Source organism: Hemiscyllium ocellatum, chromosome 14 (assembly GCF_020745735.1).
Source record: "Hemiscyllium ocellatum isolate sHemOce1 chromosome 14, sHemOce1.pat.X.cur, whole genome shotgun sequence".
Taxonomy (NCBI): Eukaryota; Metazoa; Chordata; class Chondrichthyes; order Orectolobiformes; family Hemiscylliidae; genus Hemiscyllium; species Hemiscyllium ocellatum.
The window spans coordinates 30,179,386-30,200,844 of NC_083414.1; the positions used below are offsets into that span (position 1 = coordinate 30,179,386).

At 35.6% G+C, this 21,459-nt stretch overlaps 1 protein-coding gene across 4 annotated transcripts in view; it reads right to left on the minus strand.

Annotated features, from left to right (window-relative positions):
* Positions 1-9: 9 nt before the first annotated feature.
* Positions 10-21,459, minus strand: part of wnk2 (WNK lysine deficient protein kinase 2) — a 171,674-nt gene continuing 150,224 nt past the window's right edge. For 2 of the 4 annotated variants that reach the window (XM_060835563.1, XM_060835560.1), the window contains 4 exons: positions 17,107-17,205; positions 3,877-3,918; positions 3,299-3,573; positions 10-1,882 (listed from right to left, as the gene is read on the minus strand). In XM_060835563.1, coding sequence (XP_060691546.1) covers positions 1,529-1,882; positions 3,299-3,573; positions 3,877-3,918; positions 17,107-17,205 — 770 coding nt within the window. In that variant the 3' untranslated portion in view covers positions 10-1,528. The remainder of the gene's footprint in view (positions 1,883-3,298; positions 3,574-3,876; positions 3,919-17,106; positions 17,206-21,459) is intronic. The other 2 variants (XM_060835561.1, XM_060835562.1) reach the window with 2 other exon arrangements.

Here is a 21,459-nt window from a genome sequence, read left to right on the forward strand (position 1 = left end):
TTAGATTTTCCATTTTTGCTCATGAAGCATACAGACATAAATATAAACAAAATAAATGCAAGATACAAATAACAGAGAACAGAAATCTCTTACTACAGGAAGTGTTTTGCCAAGGCAGAAGATTCTGCACAATGTTCTATAAAATTCCAATTCTAACTGAATTGATGAATATTAAAGGGTATAAACAAAATAATTTAGACATTAACAATTAGAAGTACAGTAGCAATACAATTCTTCACAGCTTGGCAGTACAAGACATCTCTGCCTTTCAGCATGTCGTATAAAATATTGCAGGAAAGAAATCAGAGCAGTGTACTTTTGGAACTGACTTTGTAAAGTGTCACATCTACCTTGCTTACCTCTCATCTGCCTTTCTGTCCCCAAAGCGTTCCACTTGGTGTTCTATTAATTCAAGTTCTGCATGAGGCTTAACAATACAAAAGTTAAGATTTGATCCCCCTAGCCATCAAGACAGATTGTGTTCAAAAATAAAGCAACCTATATGCTGAATAAGTTACAGTTTAACTAAACAAACAAAAATCATTCAGTGCTTTCCCAGCTACAAACAAACCTTCTGATAAATATTCATTCCAGCCAAATCCATTCATGGTTAAGCATACATAAATAAAGTGTTCATATCATTGAAAAGCACAAGATAACATAAAAGACATGACAGTTTGCTGTGTAGTGTTAATACTGTTGGTATATCAGCAATTTAAATAAAGTTCAATGCTTCTCTAAAACAATACCACAACTTGAGTGAACTTATGTGCAGATATTTAAACATAGCAGATAAAGGTCACACTTTTATTTTTCTCCTTAATGAATTTAGAATCAGAATTACTCGAGTTATCCCTACAGAAGCAAGTGGATTGAGCAGCAGCTAATTTGTTTTGTATGTGAATTTAAGTCCCTGAAAAAAAAGGAGACAATTCTAGCAGCATTAATATAGTTACTTTCATGTGACAATGACAATAAAGCAACAGATATAAATATTCATTGTTCATGTGCATGTAGCTAAGTTACCAGTAACAGACATCTTGTAAACCTTCAGGCTTTTCATAACTAAACTAAAACATGTCCAACAGACCACAGCAGAAACTTAAAAAACCTTTTAAATATTTCTTTCCAGAGGAAACTGAAAAGCATAATTCAAGGCACTGTACTCCTGCAGGGTTATTAAATTTATCTCAATATCCATTCAAGTTAATTAAACTCAGTTTAAGGTTACTAGTGTTAAATGTACAAAGCAAAATATAAAGTGTCCAAATCGCAAGACAAATGCATCTATCGCCCAAGAACTATCTAGCTTTCAGCAATGCTTTGTGAAAATATTTCACAGTGATTGCTCATTGCAATGTATGGCTATGTGCATTAGCAAGCCCACCCTGGCTGCCAATAGTATTCAGCTACAATCAAGTATATTTAATTTTATCTTTATAAAGAAAGCAGTTAAATTAAACTGTTCTCAGAAATGTTCCCTCCCTCCACCCCATGTCCTTCTGGTTTCAAATTCTTCACAACAAAGCTAGGTAGTCCTCACGTTGGACCCAGATGGGTTTATAATAGGTTTTTGGATTGGTACCGGAAACATCTGTATGCCTCCTTTGCTAAGAGATGGAAATGAGGATATTCCTTGAGCACTGAATACCCCAGGCTGTGAAGCTGGACCTGAGACACCGGGCCATTGCACACCATAAAGCGGTGCTGGGATCATGCCACCATACTGGCACAGAGGCAGCATGTAAGTAGGTACTGTACCAGGGATAGAAGTAGCTGGCAATCCTGCTGGTACTGTTGATTTTCCTGGTGTTAAAGCTGTTGATGTAGGACATGTCACTGGAACAGAGAACTTTCTTGTCATCCCTGGGGCAGCTGTTCCCTAAAAGGAAGAGAATATTTTAAACGAGCACAATGGTACAAATAAAGAATGGAACAGCTTCCTAAAATGGATTGGTTTCAATAAAATATTAAATATTCTTCCATAACCATATTATTGAAAACCTTCCTGAAATTTATGACACCAAACGAAAGTAATAAGGTTTTCATTATATTCTAATGATTTGTTTTTTCCTTCATTGACAGGATGTCGGTATTGATGACAAGACTACATCTGTTGCTGATGCCTAATTGCCTTTCAACCATCGCATGTTATGCTTTAATATTGCTGGTGTAGGTACTCCTACACTGCTGGCAGGAAAGCAGTTCTAGGATCTGCCAGTGACAGTAAAGGAATAGCAATATAGTTCCAAATCAGGATGCTGTGTGGCTTCAAGAGGAACATGCATGTGGTGGAGAAACCATGCATCTGCTGTCCTTGCCCTTCTAGGAGATAACAGTCATGAACTTGCAACATGATTGAGTTGCTGCAGTGCATCTTTTACATAGTGTACACTGCTGTCACTGTGCACTTGTGGTAAAAGGAGTGAATATTTACATAGGTGCTTGGGGTCCCATTCAATCAAGATGCTTTGTCATGGATAGTGTTAAGCTTCAGTCAGGTGGAGACTATTATACACCAGATTTATACCTTGCAGTTAGCAGACATTTCGGGAAATCAGGAGAACAGATGCATTTGCAACAGGTAGAGTGAAGTCAACTGGCCCAAGGAGGCTTTTCGGTTTTGCTGGTTGCCTCAGCTTCTGCCGAAACTGCACTTGGACATGTGCCTTTCAAGACTTGACCAGTTGTGCTGCTACTGATCTACACTTTGTGACTGACAATTAAGTTTGCCATACAGACTACATTCAATGCTAATGTCACCGTTGGTGTTTCTTACATGTGGTGTTCCACATGGTGAGCCTGGATTTGTCAGCAGTGGGACAGTGAGGAGGTAGGCCGTAAAGAGCTGACCTGATGCTAGAATATAGCTTCAAGTCCACATTTAAACAGTATAGCATTCAAACACTCAAGTCTTAATTAGTATGGCAATTGCTCTTATATTGTACAATGATAACTGTTTTATTAATTCAGCAAATAAGGCAAGAATCTATAAACAGCAAGTGTTGCATACCATGCAGGATGCCAAACTCTCTATCTGTGCAATTGAAGTACATGTGGTACCAAAGGAGAAATTTAACTGAAAAAGTAAGCTGAAACTCAATGGAGTTGCAAACATGCCTGTGGCTTCCCAGAACTAATGCCTTAAAATTGTACTGTGTAGCATCATTAAGTGGGTTACATATAAATGAAATTCCTGTCTTTTAGGTGACTTCTGTCTAAACTTCAGCCAAAAAGTGTTAAAATATTCAATGTCACCACACATCGTTAATTCAATGCACAAGTTCTTATCACTTACATCATGCTGGGATGATTTTTGCCTAGGCTCCTTATCGAATCTATGCTGGTGCTGCTTTAATTGGTTTAAAGAAGGTTTGAACTGTGCAGCTCCAACAGTTTCCTTTGTCCAATCATCTACAAGCTTATGCAGGTCATCTGTAAAAGTTCCCTTCTTGTTGTTACTGTTATTGGTTTGATTTTGTTGTTGAGGTGGCTGATGATGTTGGGGCTGGTGTTGTTGCTGTTGTAAAATCTGCTGCACTGAGTGATTTGTACTGCTGCTACTTGAAGACCCTAAAAGAAAGTATTGATTGTACAGTATTTTAGTTTTTTTTGGTTTTAAAGTGCAACTGTAAATATTCATCCACTAAAAATGAGAAGATAACTGATAAAATAAAATCTAATAAAATCCATGATACAAAACAAACATAAGCAGAGGCACATGGATTTATATTTCTACTAAGTAAACCAATTCACCAATGATGTGCCACCTAAAAGATAATACGTTACAGGTAACTACAGAAGCAGTTAATTTCTATCCAAAAATACAACTCATGCAATTTTACAGTATAAGACAAAAAAAAATTGGATAGTTACTACTGCGATCTTTGCCTAGACATAGCCGTTTCAGAGTAGACCCTACAATGTAAAATGATACAAGACAGAGACAGTTAGGCCTGAAAACATTTTAAGTAGCTCTGATGGAAATGCTCTGCTGATGCAATACAAAACTAATAATGTGATCAATTAATCAGTAGTTCACATGTTAAAAAATTAACAGGTTCATCCTGCTGCCCATTTTTTTTTTAAAAGAAAAGAATAGATCTAATAAAAGCCAACATGCAGCCACACCAGAGTAGTTCCCATCAGTGACCTCTGGGGGGGGTGGGGTGGGGGGAACAAAAAAAAGCACATTATATTAAGTATACTTTCCCTTTTTGGTATTAAAAATTCATACATGATGCATGGGATGCAACTCTTCCTTCCTACCCTTTAAAAGGTTTGAAACATGGCAGTCTATTGTCAAAGGGGAAAAAGGTATTTCAATGTTATCTTTTCAAACTTATGTCGAGTATAAAAATTATATGTTGCACTTTAAAAAGTACAACATTTTCAAAAAAATTGACATTCTATAATCTTAAAACAGCACTGAAATGCACGTGCACATGTATTAAGCAGGAAATATGAATTTTGAGCATTGGAGTAAGCAACATTTCATGAACTGAAACAAAATTATTTTCCAGTAGAATGGAAAAATAACTGCTAATTAGGGCAGAGGGAATAGATTAACTGCCACAAAAATAAAGGCTAATTTGTGCTTCCAAATTTTAGAATAACCTGGTCTGGCTGAATGTAAACTGTTACACTTGTTATTCCTATAAAGATATATTGTTCTGCAGGTCTGCGGCCAGTAAATACCAAGGGATAAAGGGCACACCATATTGTTTACGATTTTAAAACTTCAATTGAACCTGGAAAGAAAATTCAAAATGTTGAGATTTAAGTTCAACTACTTTTCTGAAATTAAGTCCTCAGCTGCCTTTTTAATTTTTTAACCAACTTGTTCAGAAATGTTATTAAACAGCTCTGGAGCAGATAAGAAATGAACTCAAACCTTCTGGTCCAGAGATAGGGACATTACCACCATACCACAAAGGCCTCAAACTAAGCTGACTTTAGATATTACCTAATCAACCTATTTGGAGGCATTATTTCAGTTCTGTAGCAGGTAGGACTTCATCTCTGGCTCTTTGATTCAGAGGTAGGGACACTACCACTGGACCACAAGAAACACAAACTGAGCTGCCTTTATTTAAAATTAACATTAATGCAAACAAATGTATACTGGGGGAAAAATTATTAATTACCCGATTCCCCTCTGAATGCATTCATTTTTCCTCTATCTCATGGGTTTGATGTAACAAAATATATTAAGATGGCAAAGAAATACTGCTGACTTATAACAAGAAAATATTAAGATCAATTTGCCCATGAATCATAATTCACAGCATGGCTGGAAAAGCAAATTGGAAATTCTTGACAAAATTAATGAATAAAACCATCAAGGCAATATAATTCAGGTGGATGTTTCTAAATAAAGAGTTCATATTTTCTCAAAGAGTTTAGTCATTGAAAATTTGATCGACAATAATAGATGGATAAAGTGCATCACAGCCCTATCCTGTTTGCACTTAAAAATATCTTGACATTAAATTTTAAATCAACTATCATGTTGAGAAATTAAAATGAACTTAATCGTTTTCTGAAAGAGCATTTAGTTTTTCTTTGGAAGGAATAGTGGGAAGCAACAGAACAACTGTGTGGAGTTTGCACATTCTCCCCGTGTCTGCGTGGGTTTCCTCCGGGTGCTCCGGTTTCCTCCCACAGTCCAAAGATGTGCGGGTCAGGTGAATTGGCCATGCTAAATTGCCCGTAGTGTTAGGTAAGGGATAAATATAAGGGTATGGGTATGGGTGGGTTGTGCTTCGGCGGGTCGGTGTGGACTTGTTGGGCCGAAGGGCCTGTTTCCACACTGTAAGTAATCTAATCTGGATAGGGATTTCAAGCTTTGTAAAGTCAAAGATTTCCTTAATGGTGCCAATTTGTCCATATATAAGCAGAGCAGAGAGAAGACAGACCAGCTAGGAGAGGGGGTCATGGTGCAAAAAGGTTGTAAACATGTAGTTGCTTTCAATTCGGTACAGTTGGAACTGTTAGTAAACAAACAGCAGAGACCACCTTGTACAGTATCACAGGATTTGCTTTAAACACCTCAATCTGCACAATAAAAAGGAGTCTGATATTATCCAGAATGAACCAGACCAAATTAATGAATAGATTATGAAATTAGAAATGCATCGTGTGGATACATTTAACATACCCGTACAAGAAATATGAAAGGTTTATAAAATGGATCAGTAGTATTGACAAAGAAGCAGGAACAAATATTTAAGAGCATTACGTATAACTAAATTGGTAATTTGGTATTACAGAACTTGTGCACTACGGGGAAAAAAAGTTGAAGTTTTTTGTCTTGCATTCATCAGGACAGAATCAAGAAAATGACAAAGTCAAAGGGAACAATTTATTAGAAGAGAAAAAGGTGTGTAACATCAGCAAGTTGCTTCCGTTATTCAAGGCATTGAAATGGAGAATGCACAAGGCAACTGTTGGCCCCACTACTTTGTTTATTTCAAAAAGATCCAACCCCTAACATGTTCATCTTGACTGCAGAGGACAGGCCCCTACCTATGAACATACATAGTTTCTAAAAGCATATCCAAGTATTGTGTCTGTTTTGAAGCTGCATACACCCATATGCAGTGATCTGTCCTATGCAGCCAAAATGAAGATTTGCAGATACAGCACCTTTTTAAATTTCAAGTCTGAAAGACAATAAGATCCTAGTGCATTATCCACGGCAATATCTTGCCCAGAGCTAACATGCCAACCAACCAGCACCTTTTCTCATATAGTATAAATTGGCATTCTTGAATTTGTCCTGATGAGTGCAAGAAAAAAAATTCAATTACTTTTTTTTCAGAAATATTCAGTTCAAACACTGGTGTATCTCAAAAGTATTTGTAATAAAGCAATTTTTCCAAATGGAACAGACAGAAGAGATAAAATAAGTCAAAGTCATAGAGCTGTACACCATGGAAACAGACCCTTCGATCCAATTCAGACATGCCGACCAAGCATCCTAACCTAATCTAGTCCCATCTCCCAGCACTTGGCCCATATCTGTTTAAACCCTTCCTATTAATATACCCATCCAGATGCTTTCTAAATGTTGTGATTGAACAAATCTCCACCACTTCCTCTGGCAGCTAATTCCATACACGCACCACTCTCTGCATGAAAAAGTTGACCCTTCGGTCTCCTTTTAATCTTTCCTCTCACGTTAAATCTATGCTATCTATTTTTGGACCCCCTGCCCCCCGTCCCGGAAAAGACCTTGTCTATTTAACCTAACAGTGCCTCTTGTGATTTTCCAAACCTCTCTAATGTCACCCCTCAACTTCCAACACTCCAGGGAAAATAGCCCCAGTCTATTCAGCCCATCCAACCTTGGCAACAACCTTGCAAATCTTGTCCAAACTCTATCAGGTTTCATGATACTCTTCCTACAGCAGAACTGAATGCAATATTCCAAAAGTGGCTTAACTAATGTCTGTACAGCCGCAACATGACCTCCCAACTCCTAAATGCAATGCACTGATCATAAAGGCAAGCATTTATTGTGTGGTCACCCCTACAAAACATCATCTTCACTATCCTTTCTACCTGTGACTCCATATGTATTGAGAAAATATAATTTACATGCATAAGTAATAAAGCTATCCTGTTTTAGTTAATTAATATAGTTGAATGAAAGTCTTTTATTTGATATTCCACATAAACAGATAGACACTTTATATCTCGCAGCACGGGTCACAATTCAAAAGTCACATGCTGCCACAGATGTAAAGTTTGCCACAATTAGTTTTATAAACTACTTTTAGCCAAAACCGATGGAAGCGGTGGTGACCCATAAATGAATGATATACAGCTGAAAGAACTATTGATTTAGCTGTGTTACCAATTACGACATTATGATGAGATAACTTTTGAAAATTCTCAGCTCTCATCTGATTTTGGCAGAAATCTAATGATTAAGTGGTAATAATAAGCTTTGCATTCGTATATTTTTATACCACGAGCATGACTGGTTAAATAGGTTTTTCTTTTAAAAAAAAACCTCTATAATTTGTGGAAAGATGTACAAGAAAGAAGGCAAAAATAGTTGAAGAATTTGTTCCAGCAGCATGGTGAACAGGGTGTACAGACTGCAAAGGGTGGAATAACATGCAAGGCTAGGGAAATTGCAGAAGTAGATAAGACAAAGCCTGGAGAGATCTAAAGAAAAACTGATTTTTATTTCAATGTGTTAAAGTAGCAAATTGCAGGGTCTGGAATGAGGTTATGAGCAGGCAGGAGTTAAATGGAGTCAAGCAAAGGAACAGGTGAAAAAGATGACTGATGTTAACCTTTGAACAAGCTGGATATTTTGGATCTTGAATACTGAAAAAATGGCAACAAGGGCCTTATACAAGTCTAATCTAGAACTACAAAATAAGGATGTGTTCTTCCAAATACATTCCGTCCATCTTATCTGGAAAGTTTAATTTGTTTCAACAAATGATAGAGATTAGAAGAAAATGCTAGTCCCATAAACTATTTTGTAGATTTATTGATTAGTCACTGTAGTGTTAAGTATCATTTATAATTATAGGACAAGAATACAGTACTGCAAACTGCAGAATGGAACTTGCTGATAAGAGAATATATTTATGTAAATGAGCTTGCCATATGCTTTATGATTCATAAGTAATAAAAAAAGGGATAAATCATCTACCTACAGAATCGCCATACAATTTTGCACCATCAGATGTTTGCCTAAACGTAATAGTACCTCTCCCAGGATGTAGTCACAGGCAGTTGTGACAATGTTAGCATGGAAGCTAACATTGCAAGGGCCTTTACACTGGATTTATAGCACAGAAACATGACTTTGCTCAAAAGATCCATGCACATATTTATATTCCATTTGAGCCTGCTCTCATGATTACTTATTGAAATTTACTATTGAATTAATTCCTTGGTCAAATGCTTCCCCTTAAATGTTTCTATATTATTGGCCTTAACCATTCCCTGTGGTAGCAATTTCCAAATTCTCACCAAACTTTGGAAATGAAGTTTCTTCCAGATTTCTTATTGGATTTCTTGTTTATTTTGATGGCCTCTAGTTAAGAGAAAACAACACGTGATTACAAGTGATCAATTCAACCTGGGATTTAACAGGTTGAAATTTAGGTATTGAGGAACTAAACTGATGGAATAATTCAACCTCACAGTTGTCCACTTTCTGATACAGACACCTGAAATTATCCAATGGCTAATGTAGACAATTATTTAAAATTGCAAGCAACAGATCAAAAGTAAATGCTTATGGAAAAGTCATGCCAACAAGACAAGTCTTGTTACAATTTCTAGACCTAGTAGAATCTATTTTTAAACATATAAAGATTCTACCAGCTTAAAGTTAGCATGCTGGCATGAAATTTTTCTCTTCAATTTCCTCCCAGAACTTGAATGAACAGTTTTCCGTTAACAAGACGTGTTTGAGATGAGGCTTATACGAGCACAAACAATAGGACAAATCTAGTTGCCCATAGGCCTGTTTCTGTGCTAGAAGTTCATGACATTCATTGGCATCTTCCATAAAGGATGATTGGCTAGAAGTTTCTCAAGTTATTGTTTTGGTTAACAAAACTAGACTGAAATATTTATGTACCTGTGATCAACTGCACAACAGGTCTTTTACCGAAAATATATTTTAAAATGTCAATCTCTTGTCCAGCAAAAATGGACCTTATTAGTTCTGCTATTCCAGGCCTTTGAAAACTCTGCAAAGGTATTTACAAAGCATAAATCTGTAAAAGTGTAATTTCTGTTTCAAAGTCTAACCATGTTGTGCTTACTAGAAAAAATTACCTACAAAATAATTATAAGTCTTCACTGGGCCATACTAACAGTATTAGAAATTGCAAGTCACATTTAAAATAAAACAAAATTTGACAGAATATTCCTTTGTTTTGATTTCAGTGCAAGTATCAGGGAGCCAATATTTTCTAAAGCATAATTTCTAAAACAAGCAGGCCATTTCAAGCTTCAAGATCTTTAATTTAGTACAATGCTAAATGAAGACCAATATTTTTATTGCATTCATGAAATTGCAGGTTTACTCATGATGCGTTGTTGGATCTCAGATAAGTTGTAAATACTTAAATGATCTACTAGTGTGGAAAGAACTGCAATTCAGAGGCAGTGGAGCAATGGCTCATGAACAATAACCCAATTAACTGGTAGCATCCTTATCTTTCAAATGTAAAAACTGAGGGAATGCTACCCCTTCTCAACGATGCCAATTTTCAAATGAAACATTAAAATGAGATCTAGTCTGCTTGTGAAGGGTCTTTTTATTGATCTGGCCAATATACCTCTCTCAAACATCAAAAACAGATTATTTGCCCATGTATTCATTTCCTGTGTTTGGGATCTTGTCAGTGTGGCTTTTTCCCCCACAGGGAATTGCTATACTTTGTAAGAAAATTCATTAGTTGTGCAGTGCTTTGGGAGGTACAACAGATGACATAAGATGCTACATAGATGAGGTTGCTTTAACGAACATGCAAAACTGCAATAATGTAACATTCTAGTAGTGAAGTGCACAAATGCTACTATAAATTAATGCAATAAGGCAGGCCATGCAGATTATTGAGATTGTTGAGGGCCACCAGGTGTGTCAGAAATGCAGCCTATGTATTGCCTACATTAAAGCACAGCTGAAAATGTGTTGCTGGTTAAAGCGCAGATCAGGCAGCATCCAAGGAACAGGAAATTCGACGTTTCGGGCACAAGCCCTTCATCAGGGCTTGTGCCCGAAATGTCGAATTTCCTGTTCTTTGGATGCTGCCTGACCTGCTGAGCTTTAACCAGCAACACATTTTCAGCTCTGATCTCTAGCATCTGCAGACGTCACTTTTTACATTAAAGCACAGCCCAGCTAGCATGTAAGTTAATCATAAGTTGTCCCCACAGCTAAGCAGAGAATCATGCAAAAGTATGTTTACAAAAGTATCACACTGCTATATTATATGTGACTTTGATTTTGCTAAGATTCTGAATTATTCTATCTTGGTAAACATTTATCCAAGTATATTGCAGGTTATGGCTGGATGCTTTCACACAAGTGATATTGTTAACTCAAATTTAGCTGGAAGGAAAGCATGGAAGGAAGGGAAGTAATAGGGATATAAGGTATCTCCAAATGATTGGTCTAGAAATTAACAAGGAAAACTTCAAGATATTTAATACTTATATAGAACTGATGTAAAATAAATGTCTTGCTTCTTCTAGCTTCAACAAACAAGATTTTCATTCCTAGTAAAATTTATTTTGGTAAATTGTAAAGTACATAGTTGTTTTAGATATCTTTGTGCAGAGTTGAGTGACTTTCACTACTACGATTTGCAGCTTGTTCTTTCAAAAAATGTTAGATTCTTTTTAGATTAGATTCTCTACAGTATGGAAACAGGCCCTTCAGCCCAACAAGTCCACACTGGCCCTCCAAAGAGCAATCTACCCAGGCCCATTACCTTACATTTACTCCTGACTAATGCACCTAACACTACGGGCAATTTAGAATGGCCAATTCACCTAACCTGCTCACCTTTGGACTGTGGGAGGAAACCAGAGCACCCGGAGGAAACCCAAGCAGACATGGGGAAATCGTGCAAACTCCACACAGACAGTTGCCTGAGGCAGGAATTGAACCCAGGTCCGTGGCACTGTGAGGCAGCAGTGCTAACCACTGAGCCACCATGACATCTATTATATTGCATCATTCATTTCTATCTGCAGGATTACATGTCATGGAATTAACACAGCTTCTTTGGAGAAGATCAATTTGAGTGGGAACCAATGAGGGCATTAAATGTTGTAGTCTGTATCAAATTCACTGTAACAATCACATTTTATTTAACCAGATTCAAAGCCCTAACTTTATTCTGCCAAACACAATGTACAGTAACTTCATTCAAAAATGCCTCTATGCTAACCCAACACCTTTTCTTCTTACAGGAAGCTTACAAAGAAAGTCAATATGAGGAGGATTATAGTTTTTCTTCATTACATGAAAATTTTCATTTACTCTGTATCCAGAGAAATTTTGCAAAATCTGCATAAGTTTAAAAGAGGAATTTCAGAATGTCATTTAACACAGGTGAAAAGAGAAAAGGATGGCTGGCGAAGAAAGGCTGGCTATTATGTCGAAGTAAAACATGGCTATGAACTTAAGTCATTTTTTTCAGTTTCAAGTTCAGGGACCTACTGATTAAATACAAAATTATTCACAAGGATCAAAAGGCCAGTATTTACTTGTCTCACTGCATGAGGCAATTCCAGCAAATCTGGATTAAAGATTCAACCATTCGGTTGGATGCATTCTGAAACAATCGTGGACAATCGCTGCAGGTGAAAGCATTAGTGATAGCTGCAATTGAAACATCTGGCAGAGAGATGAGGAGCAGATGCTTTTGCAGAAATATTCCTACTGAGAATATCATAGCATCACAATTCATGATCCAAGAAAGGTGGCACATTTAGATGTTGCAAGAAATATTATTAAAGACAGTTATAAGGAACACTCTGAGAACACTCAGTTCTGCAATAGTTTCTACACGTGCAGATTAACTTTGATGTTCAACAACTGTATGAGCTTGCAAATGATGTTTATCCTTTTTCTCTGGGCTAGTGACAAAATAACAACCCAAAGCATACAGATTCCCAGAGTAAGGTTTGACTTCTATGCAGACAGCTAGCAGACAACAAGCAATCCTAAGAAAACCTCCAAAAATCTCCAGCATGTATTTTTTCCCCCCAGGGGGCATCAAGTGGTAATTTTTGGATGAGTTGTATGGAAGAGAGAAAGGACAGAGAAAAGATTGATGGCTTTCACAGAAGTCTCAATTACATTTGAATAATCTTTCTCTTAGAAACTAGATTTGCATCCTGCCTCACTTTCCATACACATGGAATTCATGATTTTCTGGTAATGCCATTCATGTCATGCATAGGCTCAGGGAAAATAAAACTAATGTGTGGCCATCATACATTATCTGAATACTGAATGGACAACTATTTGTTTAAAACAAGGGCACAGGTTACACATACCAAAATAACAATGTAGTTAGAATCAAGGGTGCATTTTATTCAAGGGAAGTGACAAGTCAAAATTGGGATTTTCTTTTCTCCAGTTTCACATACCATTACAGATTTTGAAGCACACAGCTTTGCGACAGAAAAGGAAACATAACTTCACTGATATAGTTGTGGATTGTAACCTGATAAAGTGAGATGGCTCAATGGCACCTATTGCATAGAAACTTAATAAGATCACTTTTGCTCAAGACTGCTGTTCAGAACTTACTCTGAAGCTGAAGATTTCCCTCAAACAGGTAGTAGTTAATGCCAAATCTCAACATGCTGCTCTAATTATAGTTCAGGTAATTAACCTGCGGTGATATATACTCCACAATGGCTATAAACAGATGTTACATCTTCCACTTATGGCTGACATCCCATTGTCATGATCTACTTCTGCTACATGTTTTTCAATGGGAGAAATTCATGCTACAAAGTTGAACTAATGTATCAGAAGACAATAAAACTTCTGCAATAAAATCAGCTATTCTGCTTTATCAGATAAATTTGATGCTGCCACTTTAGGTGCAAATATTAACATGGGAATCAAGTAAATTTGATGCTTAATGCAAGTGCACAAATTGCAAATTTATACATATAAGCTTGTGTGACCTCTAATGCACTGACCTAATGATATCCCAAGAGATCATGTCAGTCCATGCTCCAGAGTGACTGATGTTCAAGTCAATCATAATTTTATTCCAGTACTCTTGAGTTTTTCAGGAATTAGACAGGAGGGAAGGTTCTACCAGGAGATATAACTGCACAACATGCCTTTATATTCTGATATGAAATGTTTCAGCAAAATGCTCGTGATCATCTTAAGGCATATTTTGAGCAAATTTCTTGCTTTGTTTTACTGAGCTAAACATCAACATAGGCATAATTATGGATAGCTGAAGCACAGCACCACATCAGAACAGTAGCAGATAGAACTAATGAAGGGAAGCTCTTCAACTGATCAACATACTTCAAAGTAACCTTCTGGGAAAAGTGTATGGTTCATTGCTGTTGAGAAACATAGCAAAGCTTCTGATACAACTAATATGTTAAAGAAAACTGTTTCAAATTATTCAACCTTAATGGAATATTTCATAAAAGATTCACACAAATAGGAATATCCTTCCTGCGATTGAAATTACCAGACGCCAAAATATAATTCAAAAAGCTTACCTGTGCCAATTAATCATTTTTCAAAAACCACCCCAAGTCGCGCGTGTGTGTGTGTGTGTGTGTGTGTGTGTTGTGCAGGTGATGGTGATTTGGAGGGGGTAATTTAACTTGCACTCTGGTACATATAATTTATGATGTGATGTGCTGGATTCAGTATCCAACACTGTCTGGACTTCAGGATGAGCCAGACTTTGTCATAATTTATTTTTAATAAATGAATGCCATCCACTTTGCAGTTACTGTACTTACATTTACTTTCATGTGAAGTGGAAACAAATAATAAAGAATGTAAAAGATTAGTTAGGAAAATTAGGTGAAAGTAGCAATTAGGATAGATTGTAATAAAAGCTGCAACATTGTTGGAATCTATGGAGATGGAAGGTCGAGTCAATGTAACAGAAATGATCCCAACATGGGATTGTAAAACCTGAAATATTAAACAGACTCTCTTCTCTCCATGGATGCTGCCTGACCAGAATGTTTCTGGCTTTGTTTCAGATTTGTTGAATTTGTAGCATATTACTTTTTGTTAAAAGCTCTTTTTTCATCTAAACACTAGAGTTAGTGTACAATTCTGCACATGTCATGTTGCTGTTTTCAGGCAAATTACCTTGATTAGTTCAGAATTGTTGGCAACATTAATGAGGTGAATTTATATTATGGAACATTAGTAAATTTCAAATAGCAAACTGAAATTACTATAAAATCAATTTCTTTTGGAAACAACCTTCTCGTACACTGGATTCATAAGAAAGTATTTACATGGTCAAAAAGTTAACAACAAAACCATGATTTTAGTAAATAAGGCTTTCAAAGCTAAGTAACAGCTTAATAAAAATGTTAACCTTTGTTCTAAACTTACTGATTTTAAAATTTTATCCATAATTCTTCTTTAAAAATAAAAGCATTACAAAATATTTGTCATTTTACAATACTTAAATGGCCTTCAGTACCTGATCAGGACAATATATCTTTATATGTTCAACACAGTACACAGATAAACTTTTCATTGTTTGAAAGAAATTGTTGAAAGAAAGATACTTTATTTTGAGAAAACTGTATAAATTATAGTGTACAATATGGGGTATAAAACTGTGTGCTCAGAGTGAAGCTTATAGGTTACCATTTATATCTTGCTACATTCTAGATAAATTTAGCAAGCCACCAATCAACATATTTGGAAAAAGTTATTTATTGAAAAATTTGAATGCTGAAAAGATTATTGACAGGAATATTACGAAACATGCTGCCTGCCCTTTGAAGAGTTATAAATATTTGATTCTAGAGAAACTTTTTGCACTAATACTTCACACTTAAATCAAGTTGCACAAATATATACTATTCTACATAGTTTGCTTTTTTGAAAAGATATTCTGTTTGTATAGGTTTTGAATTTCAAATCTCTATTTCCTTGTAATATTCTTAAGTCAATCATTTCGGGAGCTGATCAGACATTTGTATAAATTTTATTCATCAATTTAACAATTGGAATTTCAAACAAATTGTTTGGTGTTCAGCCAACAGGGTTATAGAAATACTAGCTGAGTGTCCAAGCCTGAAGAGCTAACAAAAAAAAACACCAAAATAATCATCTGCTGTAGCACTAGCTCAGCTGCTAGTCAAGCTCCAGGATGTTATTCCATGCAGTCTTTACATCCTCACTCCTGAATCAGTGGATCTTGATTGGTGCTGAAAATCTCAGGTTTGAAACCCCAGTCTTTGTAGATCAAAATAACAACTCTTGGCATACATTTATCTACCTAGATTCTTGCGTACTTGATGTTTGAATGAAACATTTTTTTCCAAATCCCTGGCTTTCAAGAATCACTGTGAGCACAAAGTTTTGCCCTAAATAACAACACCTTAAACATTAAAAGTGGGTTTCACGAGTGTGAAGAGAGCATTTTTTTTTAAGGTAGTGTTTAACATTCTACAGCACACATACTGTGGCAATATACACAACAGCATAACACAGGTTTGATCAGTTCTAGTGCTCCAGCCAGGATTTCCAAATTATAACGTGTATTGGGCACAAAAAGTAATTAAAACCCAGAAAACACAAATCAAACACCCTAAATATCGATTACTTAACAGTAAATAAACGAATAGGAAAATGGAGGAATGGTTAGAAATGCAGTAAATGAGAGTAGAAAATATTCAAATGAAAGTGGCTGAACAAAGCTTATTGAAAACCACGTTAGACTATTCTACTGAACACTAACTGGAGCACTGATGTATCAGCATTTTTCGCATGCAGACATCTTAAAGATACAACAGTGTAAAAATATCAAAATATTCATCACAGTCCTTAAAAAAGAGTTGCAGCCTCCTGTGACCTTCCTAGTATTGCATCAAGGAAATACACTAAGTATCCAGCTTGTAACATGCAAGTCTTCATTGTCGAAACATGTGTGAAAGAGACCAGTCTTCTACAGGAGTTCTGAGTTCTCCATTTTTGGTGAAATGAGACGCTAGGGGAGTAGACTTGTATATTTGCCATATTTCAAGAAAAGTAAAATAAATTACTGAAAAACAAATTACACTAAAATACAAAAGCTTTGGTACACAGTAAATTTTGAGCACATATTATGCAATAGCTTAATTTATATATGTTATTTACATAGAAGATGAGCTCTTCCACATATGCCTTTAATATTTAGTCATGAGCCAAAAGCAGTGCACTAAAGCATTTGTATGTGAAATGAGGAAAAAAAAACAATTATGATAACCAATAAATTTTTAAAAATGGGCTAAAAAGCAGGCTTCCTGCAGAAATATAAAATGGACTGAGATAGCAAGAAAAGGTGATGGGATGATTAGTTTAAATACAAAAGAACAAATACAAACAGATGGACAAAGACACAGGTCCACTGAGGAATCTGGTACGAGGTTTGCTACTAGATTTATAGGTCACTCTCTCAGACGTTTGGTGGAAAACCGTCCAGCCTGCGAATGAATATAAAGGGGACAAAAACAAGACACTCGTAAAGTCGTACAGCAGTGACTTGAAATAGTAATTAATTTAGCTGGATGGATATAGCATCCACAGCTAACTACTTATACAACTATGAAAGAATTCTAGTCAAAGAAAATCAATCATGTGCAAATAAGTGCAATGGGAGGAAAAGAATCTGAAATGGTTTAATTTTCACGTTGACAAGATTTTACAAAGGAAAATTATTGAAAATCTACTGAACAAAACTCAAGATTTGCTATAAAGTAGTGCCTCACAATGAATAAATCTTTAATCAGCTCCCTCAGATATGATTAAAGGTTTTGGAATCTAGCAATGCCTATAAAATTAACTAAAGTTAAAATGAAAATCTGTTACACATTACGAATTACTAGAATTTTAACAAGTTTGCATATACAGAACTGCTCTGTGACTGCTTTGTTCAATTAACAGCAAAACAAAATCTGGAAAAAAAATCAAATGTAGCACAGGTATATTTCTTTTATTTAATGTTTGTTATTTATTTGAACAGAATAGTTTTTCAGTTTATTCTGTTAAAAAAAAGCTCAAGTTTTTTTTACAAAAACAAAAATTGTTGGAATAGCTCAGCAGTTCCAACAGATCTGCAGAGAGAAATCAGAATTAATACTTTGGGTCCAATGACCCTTCTCAGAACCCAGCAGTTCGGTTTCTGTTTTTGTTTCTGATTTCCAGCATCTGTGATTCTTTTATTTATTATTTACACTTTTTTTGCTTTCCTACTGCAATAATTTAAAGACACTTTATTGTCCAATGTGCACCTAATATTCAGCAAACAGTGAAATCATCAACACAGTCACATGGAGGCTGACTTGGAAGGTTCTAGTCTAAACTATTCTCTAAATAGAAGTGTAAAATTGTTGAAGTATTTTTCAAATGAGATACTGAAACAAGTTTATCTGTTGAAAGCCAGATTTTAAAAAATCATAAAGTCAAGGAAGTTATCCCACAAAGAGTGTCATCTACTTCACTGCTGTTCGTAGTAACTTATTGGCTATGATACTTTACAAAGTAGAAGTGACTACAGCTCAGAATTGCAAAATTGGCCCTGAAATGTCTTTTTTTTCATTCTTTGAACATATTGCTAAAAGGTCTATTATTGGTAAATGGCTCCTGTCCAAGTTTTTCTGTAACATGCCAATCATAGAATCATACAGCATGGAACACAAAAATACACTGCTCAGATTTTGCACCCATAGCAGTAAATTATTCAACTGAGCTGTAACTATCTCTTAATCAATATTCATTATACCATATGATAATAACTATTTATCAACAAGTAATATTTATAGCTTTATTAAATACTGCATAATTTTATTACCCATATTATTCTCAGTTTATCTAGCACTGGATCATGGAATTCAGATACTGTCCAATTGCTAGTTTCTGATATTGGACAAATCAGCTGCAAATCTCTACGTTGCAGTTCTGTACTGTGTTCATAGATCAAATCCCTTTGTTGCTGAACTACCTTTTTGTATTATAGAAACATCTGTTTGGAGCCTAGCATTTATTCAAGTTTAGGCACTACATCATAGCAGATTTTTATGGCTATAACCAAGTACTGAATGGCACTACAATACACAATATTCAGTGATATGAACAGCTAAATCAGCATCTTTTAATTATTTCAGTAAATTGAAAATGTACACTAAACATCTCTTCAAACTTGGCTCAATATTGTTTTGGTTGAGTATTCACAATGCCTACTATGACAAGAGCTAATAGATCACTGTGAGCTAATGCTAGGTAGCATGAAATATTTGATTAGTACAAAAGTTCAACCATAACCATTAAAATATGGCAGAACAAAACAATATCTGAACATCAAAATGGTTTGGATAACTAACAGGATGACAAGAGCTGGAAACATTAAAACACCGTAAATCAGTTCAAAGCCTCGGAAGTTTTAAGTTTTTGGACTTCTCCCTCGAGCCTACTTAATTTTTGTTACACTTTTCCAAAACAAGATATTTCTTTGGCCTGAAAACCCAGCAAAGTAGTCTTTATATTATAAACTTAGCGATGAAAAATGTTAGCATGATGATCTAACAACATTCTGAATGCTCTAAGGCTTTCTGGTAACAGTGGTTATTTTTACCACAATGCGATATGCATCATGTAAAGAGAAGAAAATATTTCCCAAGCCTTGGAAGAAATTCACAATAAAAATTAGAACTATTTATGCTAAAGTCAGGCAATGACTTGAAACAAAGTTGCAAACTTAACTCTTCTAGAATACTAAAATAAATTTCAAAAAATGAACACGTTTCATTAATTATAAATCAGTTTAAAATGTAATATCCACATTCAAGATCAGAACTTTAATACATTACAGCCAATAGACATCAAATGGTTATTTTTGAATGCTTTTGAATATTGTGTTTACTTGATAAAAAAGATACTAGCAAGCATCTACAGCCATTGTAAAAACAAGAGAGACATTTTAATCTTAAGCTGCTAACAAGGTAAAGCACTGGGAAACAATCTCAGTCATTCAGAAGCATCTGAATGTAATTTAAGTCCTTCAGACATAGTTCTGCACCAGATGGAAAATGCATTTATTTAGTGGTAATCCCTTTCCATTTTCACACTAACAAACATCCTCTTATCTTCAAAATGAGTATGAAATTCAGAAGACAAAAGGAGATGAATTGAAAAGTTTGTAAGTTTTGACGAACACAAGTAAATAGGATATTAAACAGGTGAATGGCTAAAATTAAAACAGTTGAAAATGGAAAGCAACAGGACATGGCAAACAATTAGCATTTCAAATTTGTCTGCCATTATTTTCGTAGTTTAGGGTTATATTATCTTCAAGAAGTTCTACTGTACAAAAACAAAGTAGAAACTAGCATGTTTAACCACTGAAGAATTCAATTTTCTTAAATCTGGCAACAGTTCAATTTCTTTTTAAATGCATAGTTTCTCATTTAAATTCACTTTTTGTATTCTCCATTATATGTTCCATGATTTCTATAAATCACTGTACCCTCATACTGCACTGAGCTGACTTGAAAAGAATCATGGACTGTTTTTCAAAGGTAGTTGATGATCACGAGCTAAACATCAGCTTACGGAAATCAGAGATATTCCACCAACCATCAATTCTGACTAGATCTTACGTTCTATAAATGTCAACACCACAATTCGAAAAGCCCTAGATAACTTCACTTATCTGGGAAGCACAGTCTACAGAAATATCTGCATTGACAGAGATGGCAAACAAAATTACATGAACAAGCTCAACATTTGACCATATTGTAACAGACCACGGATGAAACGAGGTACCATACTTCCTACAGAATTTGCAGCATACCAAGTTGTGGCAATACCTATCCTCCTATATATGCAAGAGATATGGAGTACATACTTTGTATTAAAGAGTTGGTTCCATGAGATGCATACAGAATCTAATGGCCATCAAATGGGTGGACAAAGTGCCCAATACTGAAGTACGTCAAAGAACAGAAATGCCTAGAGTTGAAGTACTATCAGAGCTCAGTTTAGATGAACATGTAGTACCTATGACTGATGATGAAATCATGAAGATGGTTATGTATTCACAACTTAAAACACCATTCGTAAGAAAGGAATATATCAAGTTTTCTTAAAGTCAAACCTCAGGAATTGTGGCTTGTACACCTCAGATTTGGAGAAAATGCACAGTAACTACCTGAAGAGTGATCGAAAGTAGTGACATTGTTCCTTTTCAACAAGAAAGGATGCAGCCAGAAGACAAAATGTAAGCTAGATAGACTAGGCAGTCCCAATAAATGAGGCAATTAATCCTTGTCTGGACCGTGAAAAGCCATCCAGGTAATGCAGCTATGTGAGAGCACACATGACTTTATGCAAGCAAAATAACTACCATCTTTGGCATATGCATTTCTTCCTTCTTGAAGGCAAGGCTTGCCATTTAAGATCCCCCTTCTTCTGATGGATACATTTTGCAGAAGTTGATGGGGATCATAAAGCTAAAAGCACTCCGCTGCACATCTTTGATTTGAAAAAGGGAAGCCAACAATGGCATATTCCATGACAGTCTCAGATGCATATATTATGGATCAAATGGAGTTACACAATCTCATGTGGTCACTTAGGAAGACTTGATGAAAGGTCAAAGTTACTCTTCAGTTTGTGATACAGAAGATGGGCTTTGTCAGGCATTGGGCTAAGACTCTAGAAATTGAGTACACATGTTGAGG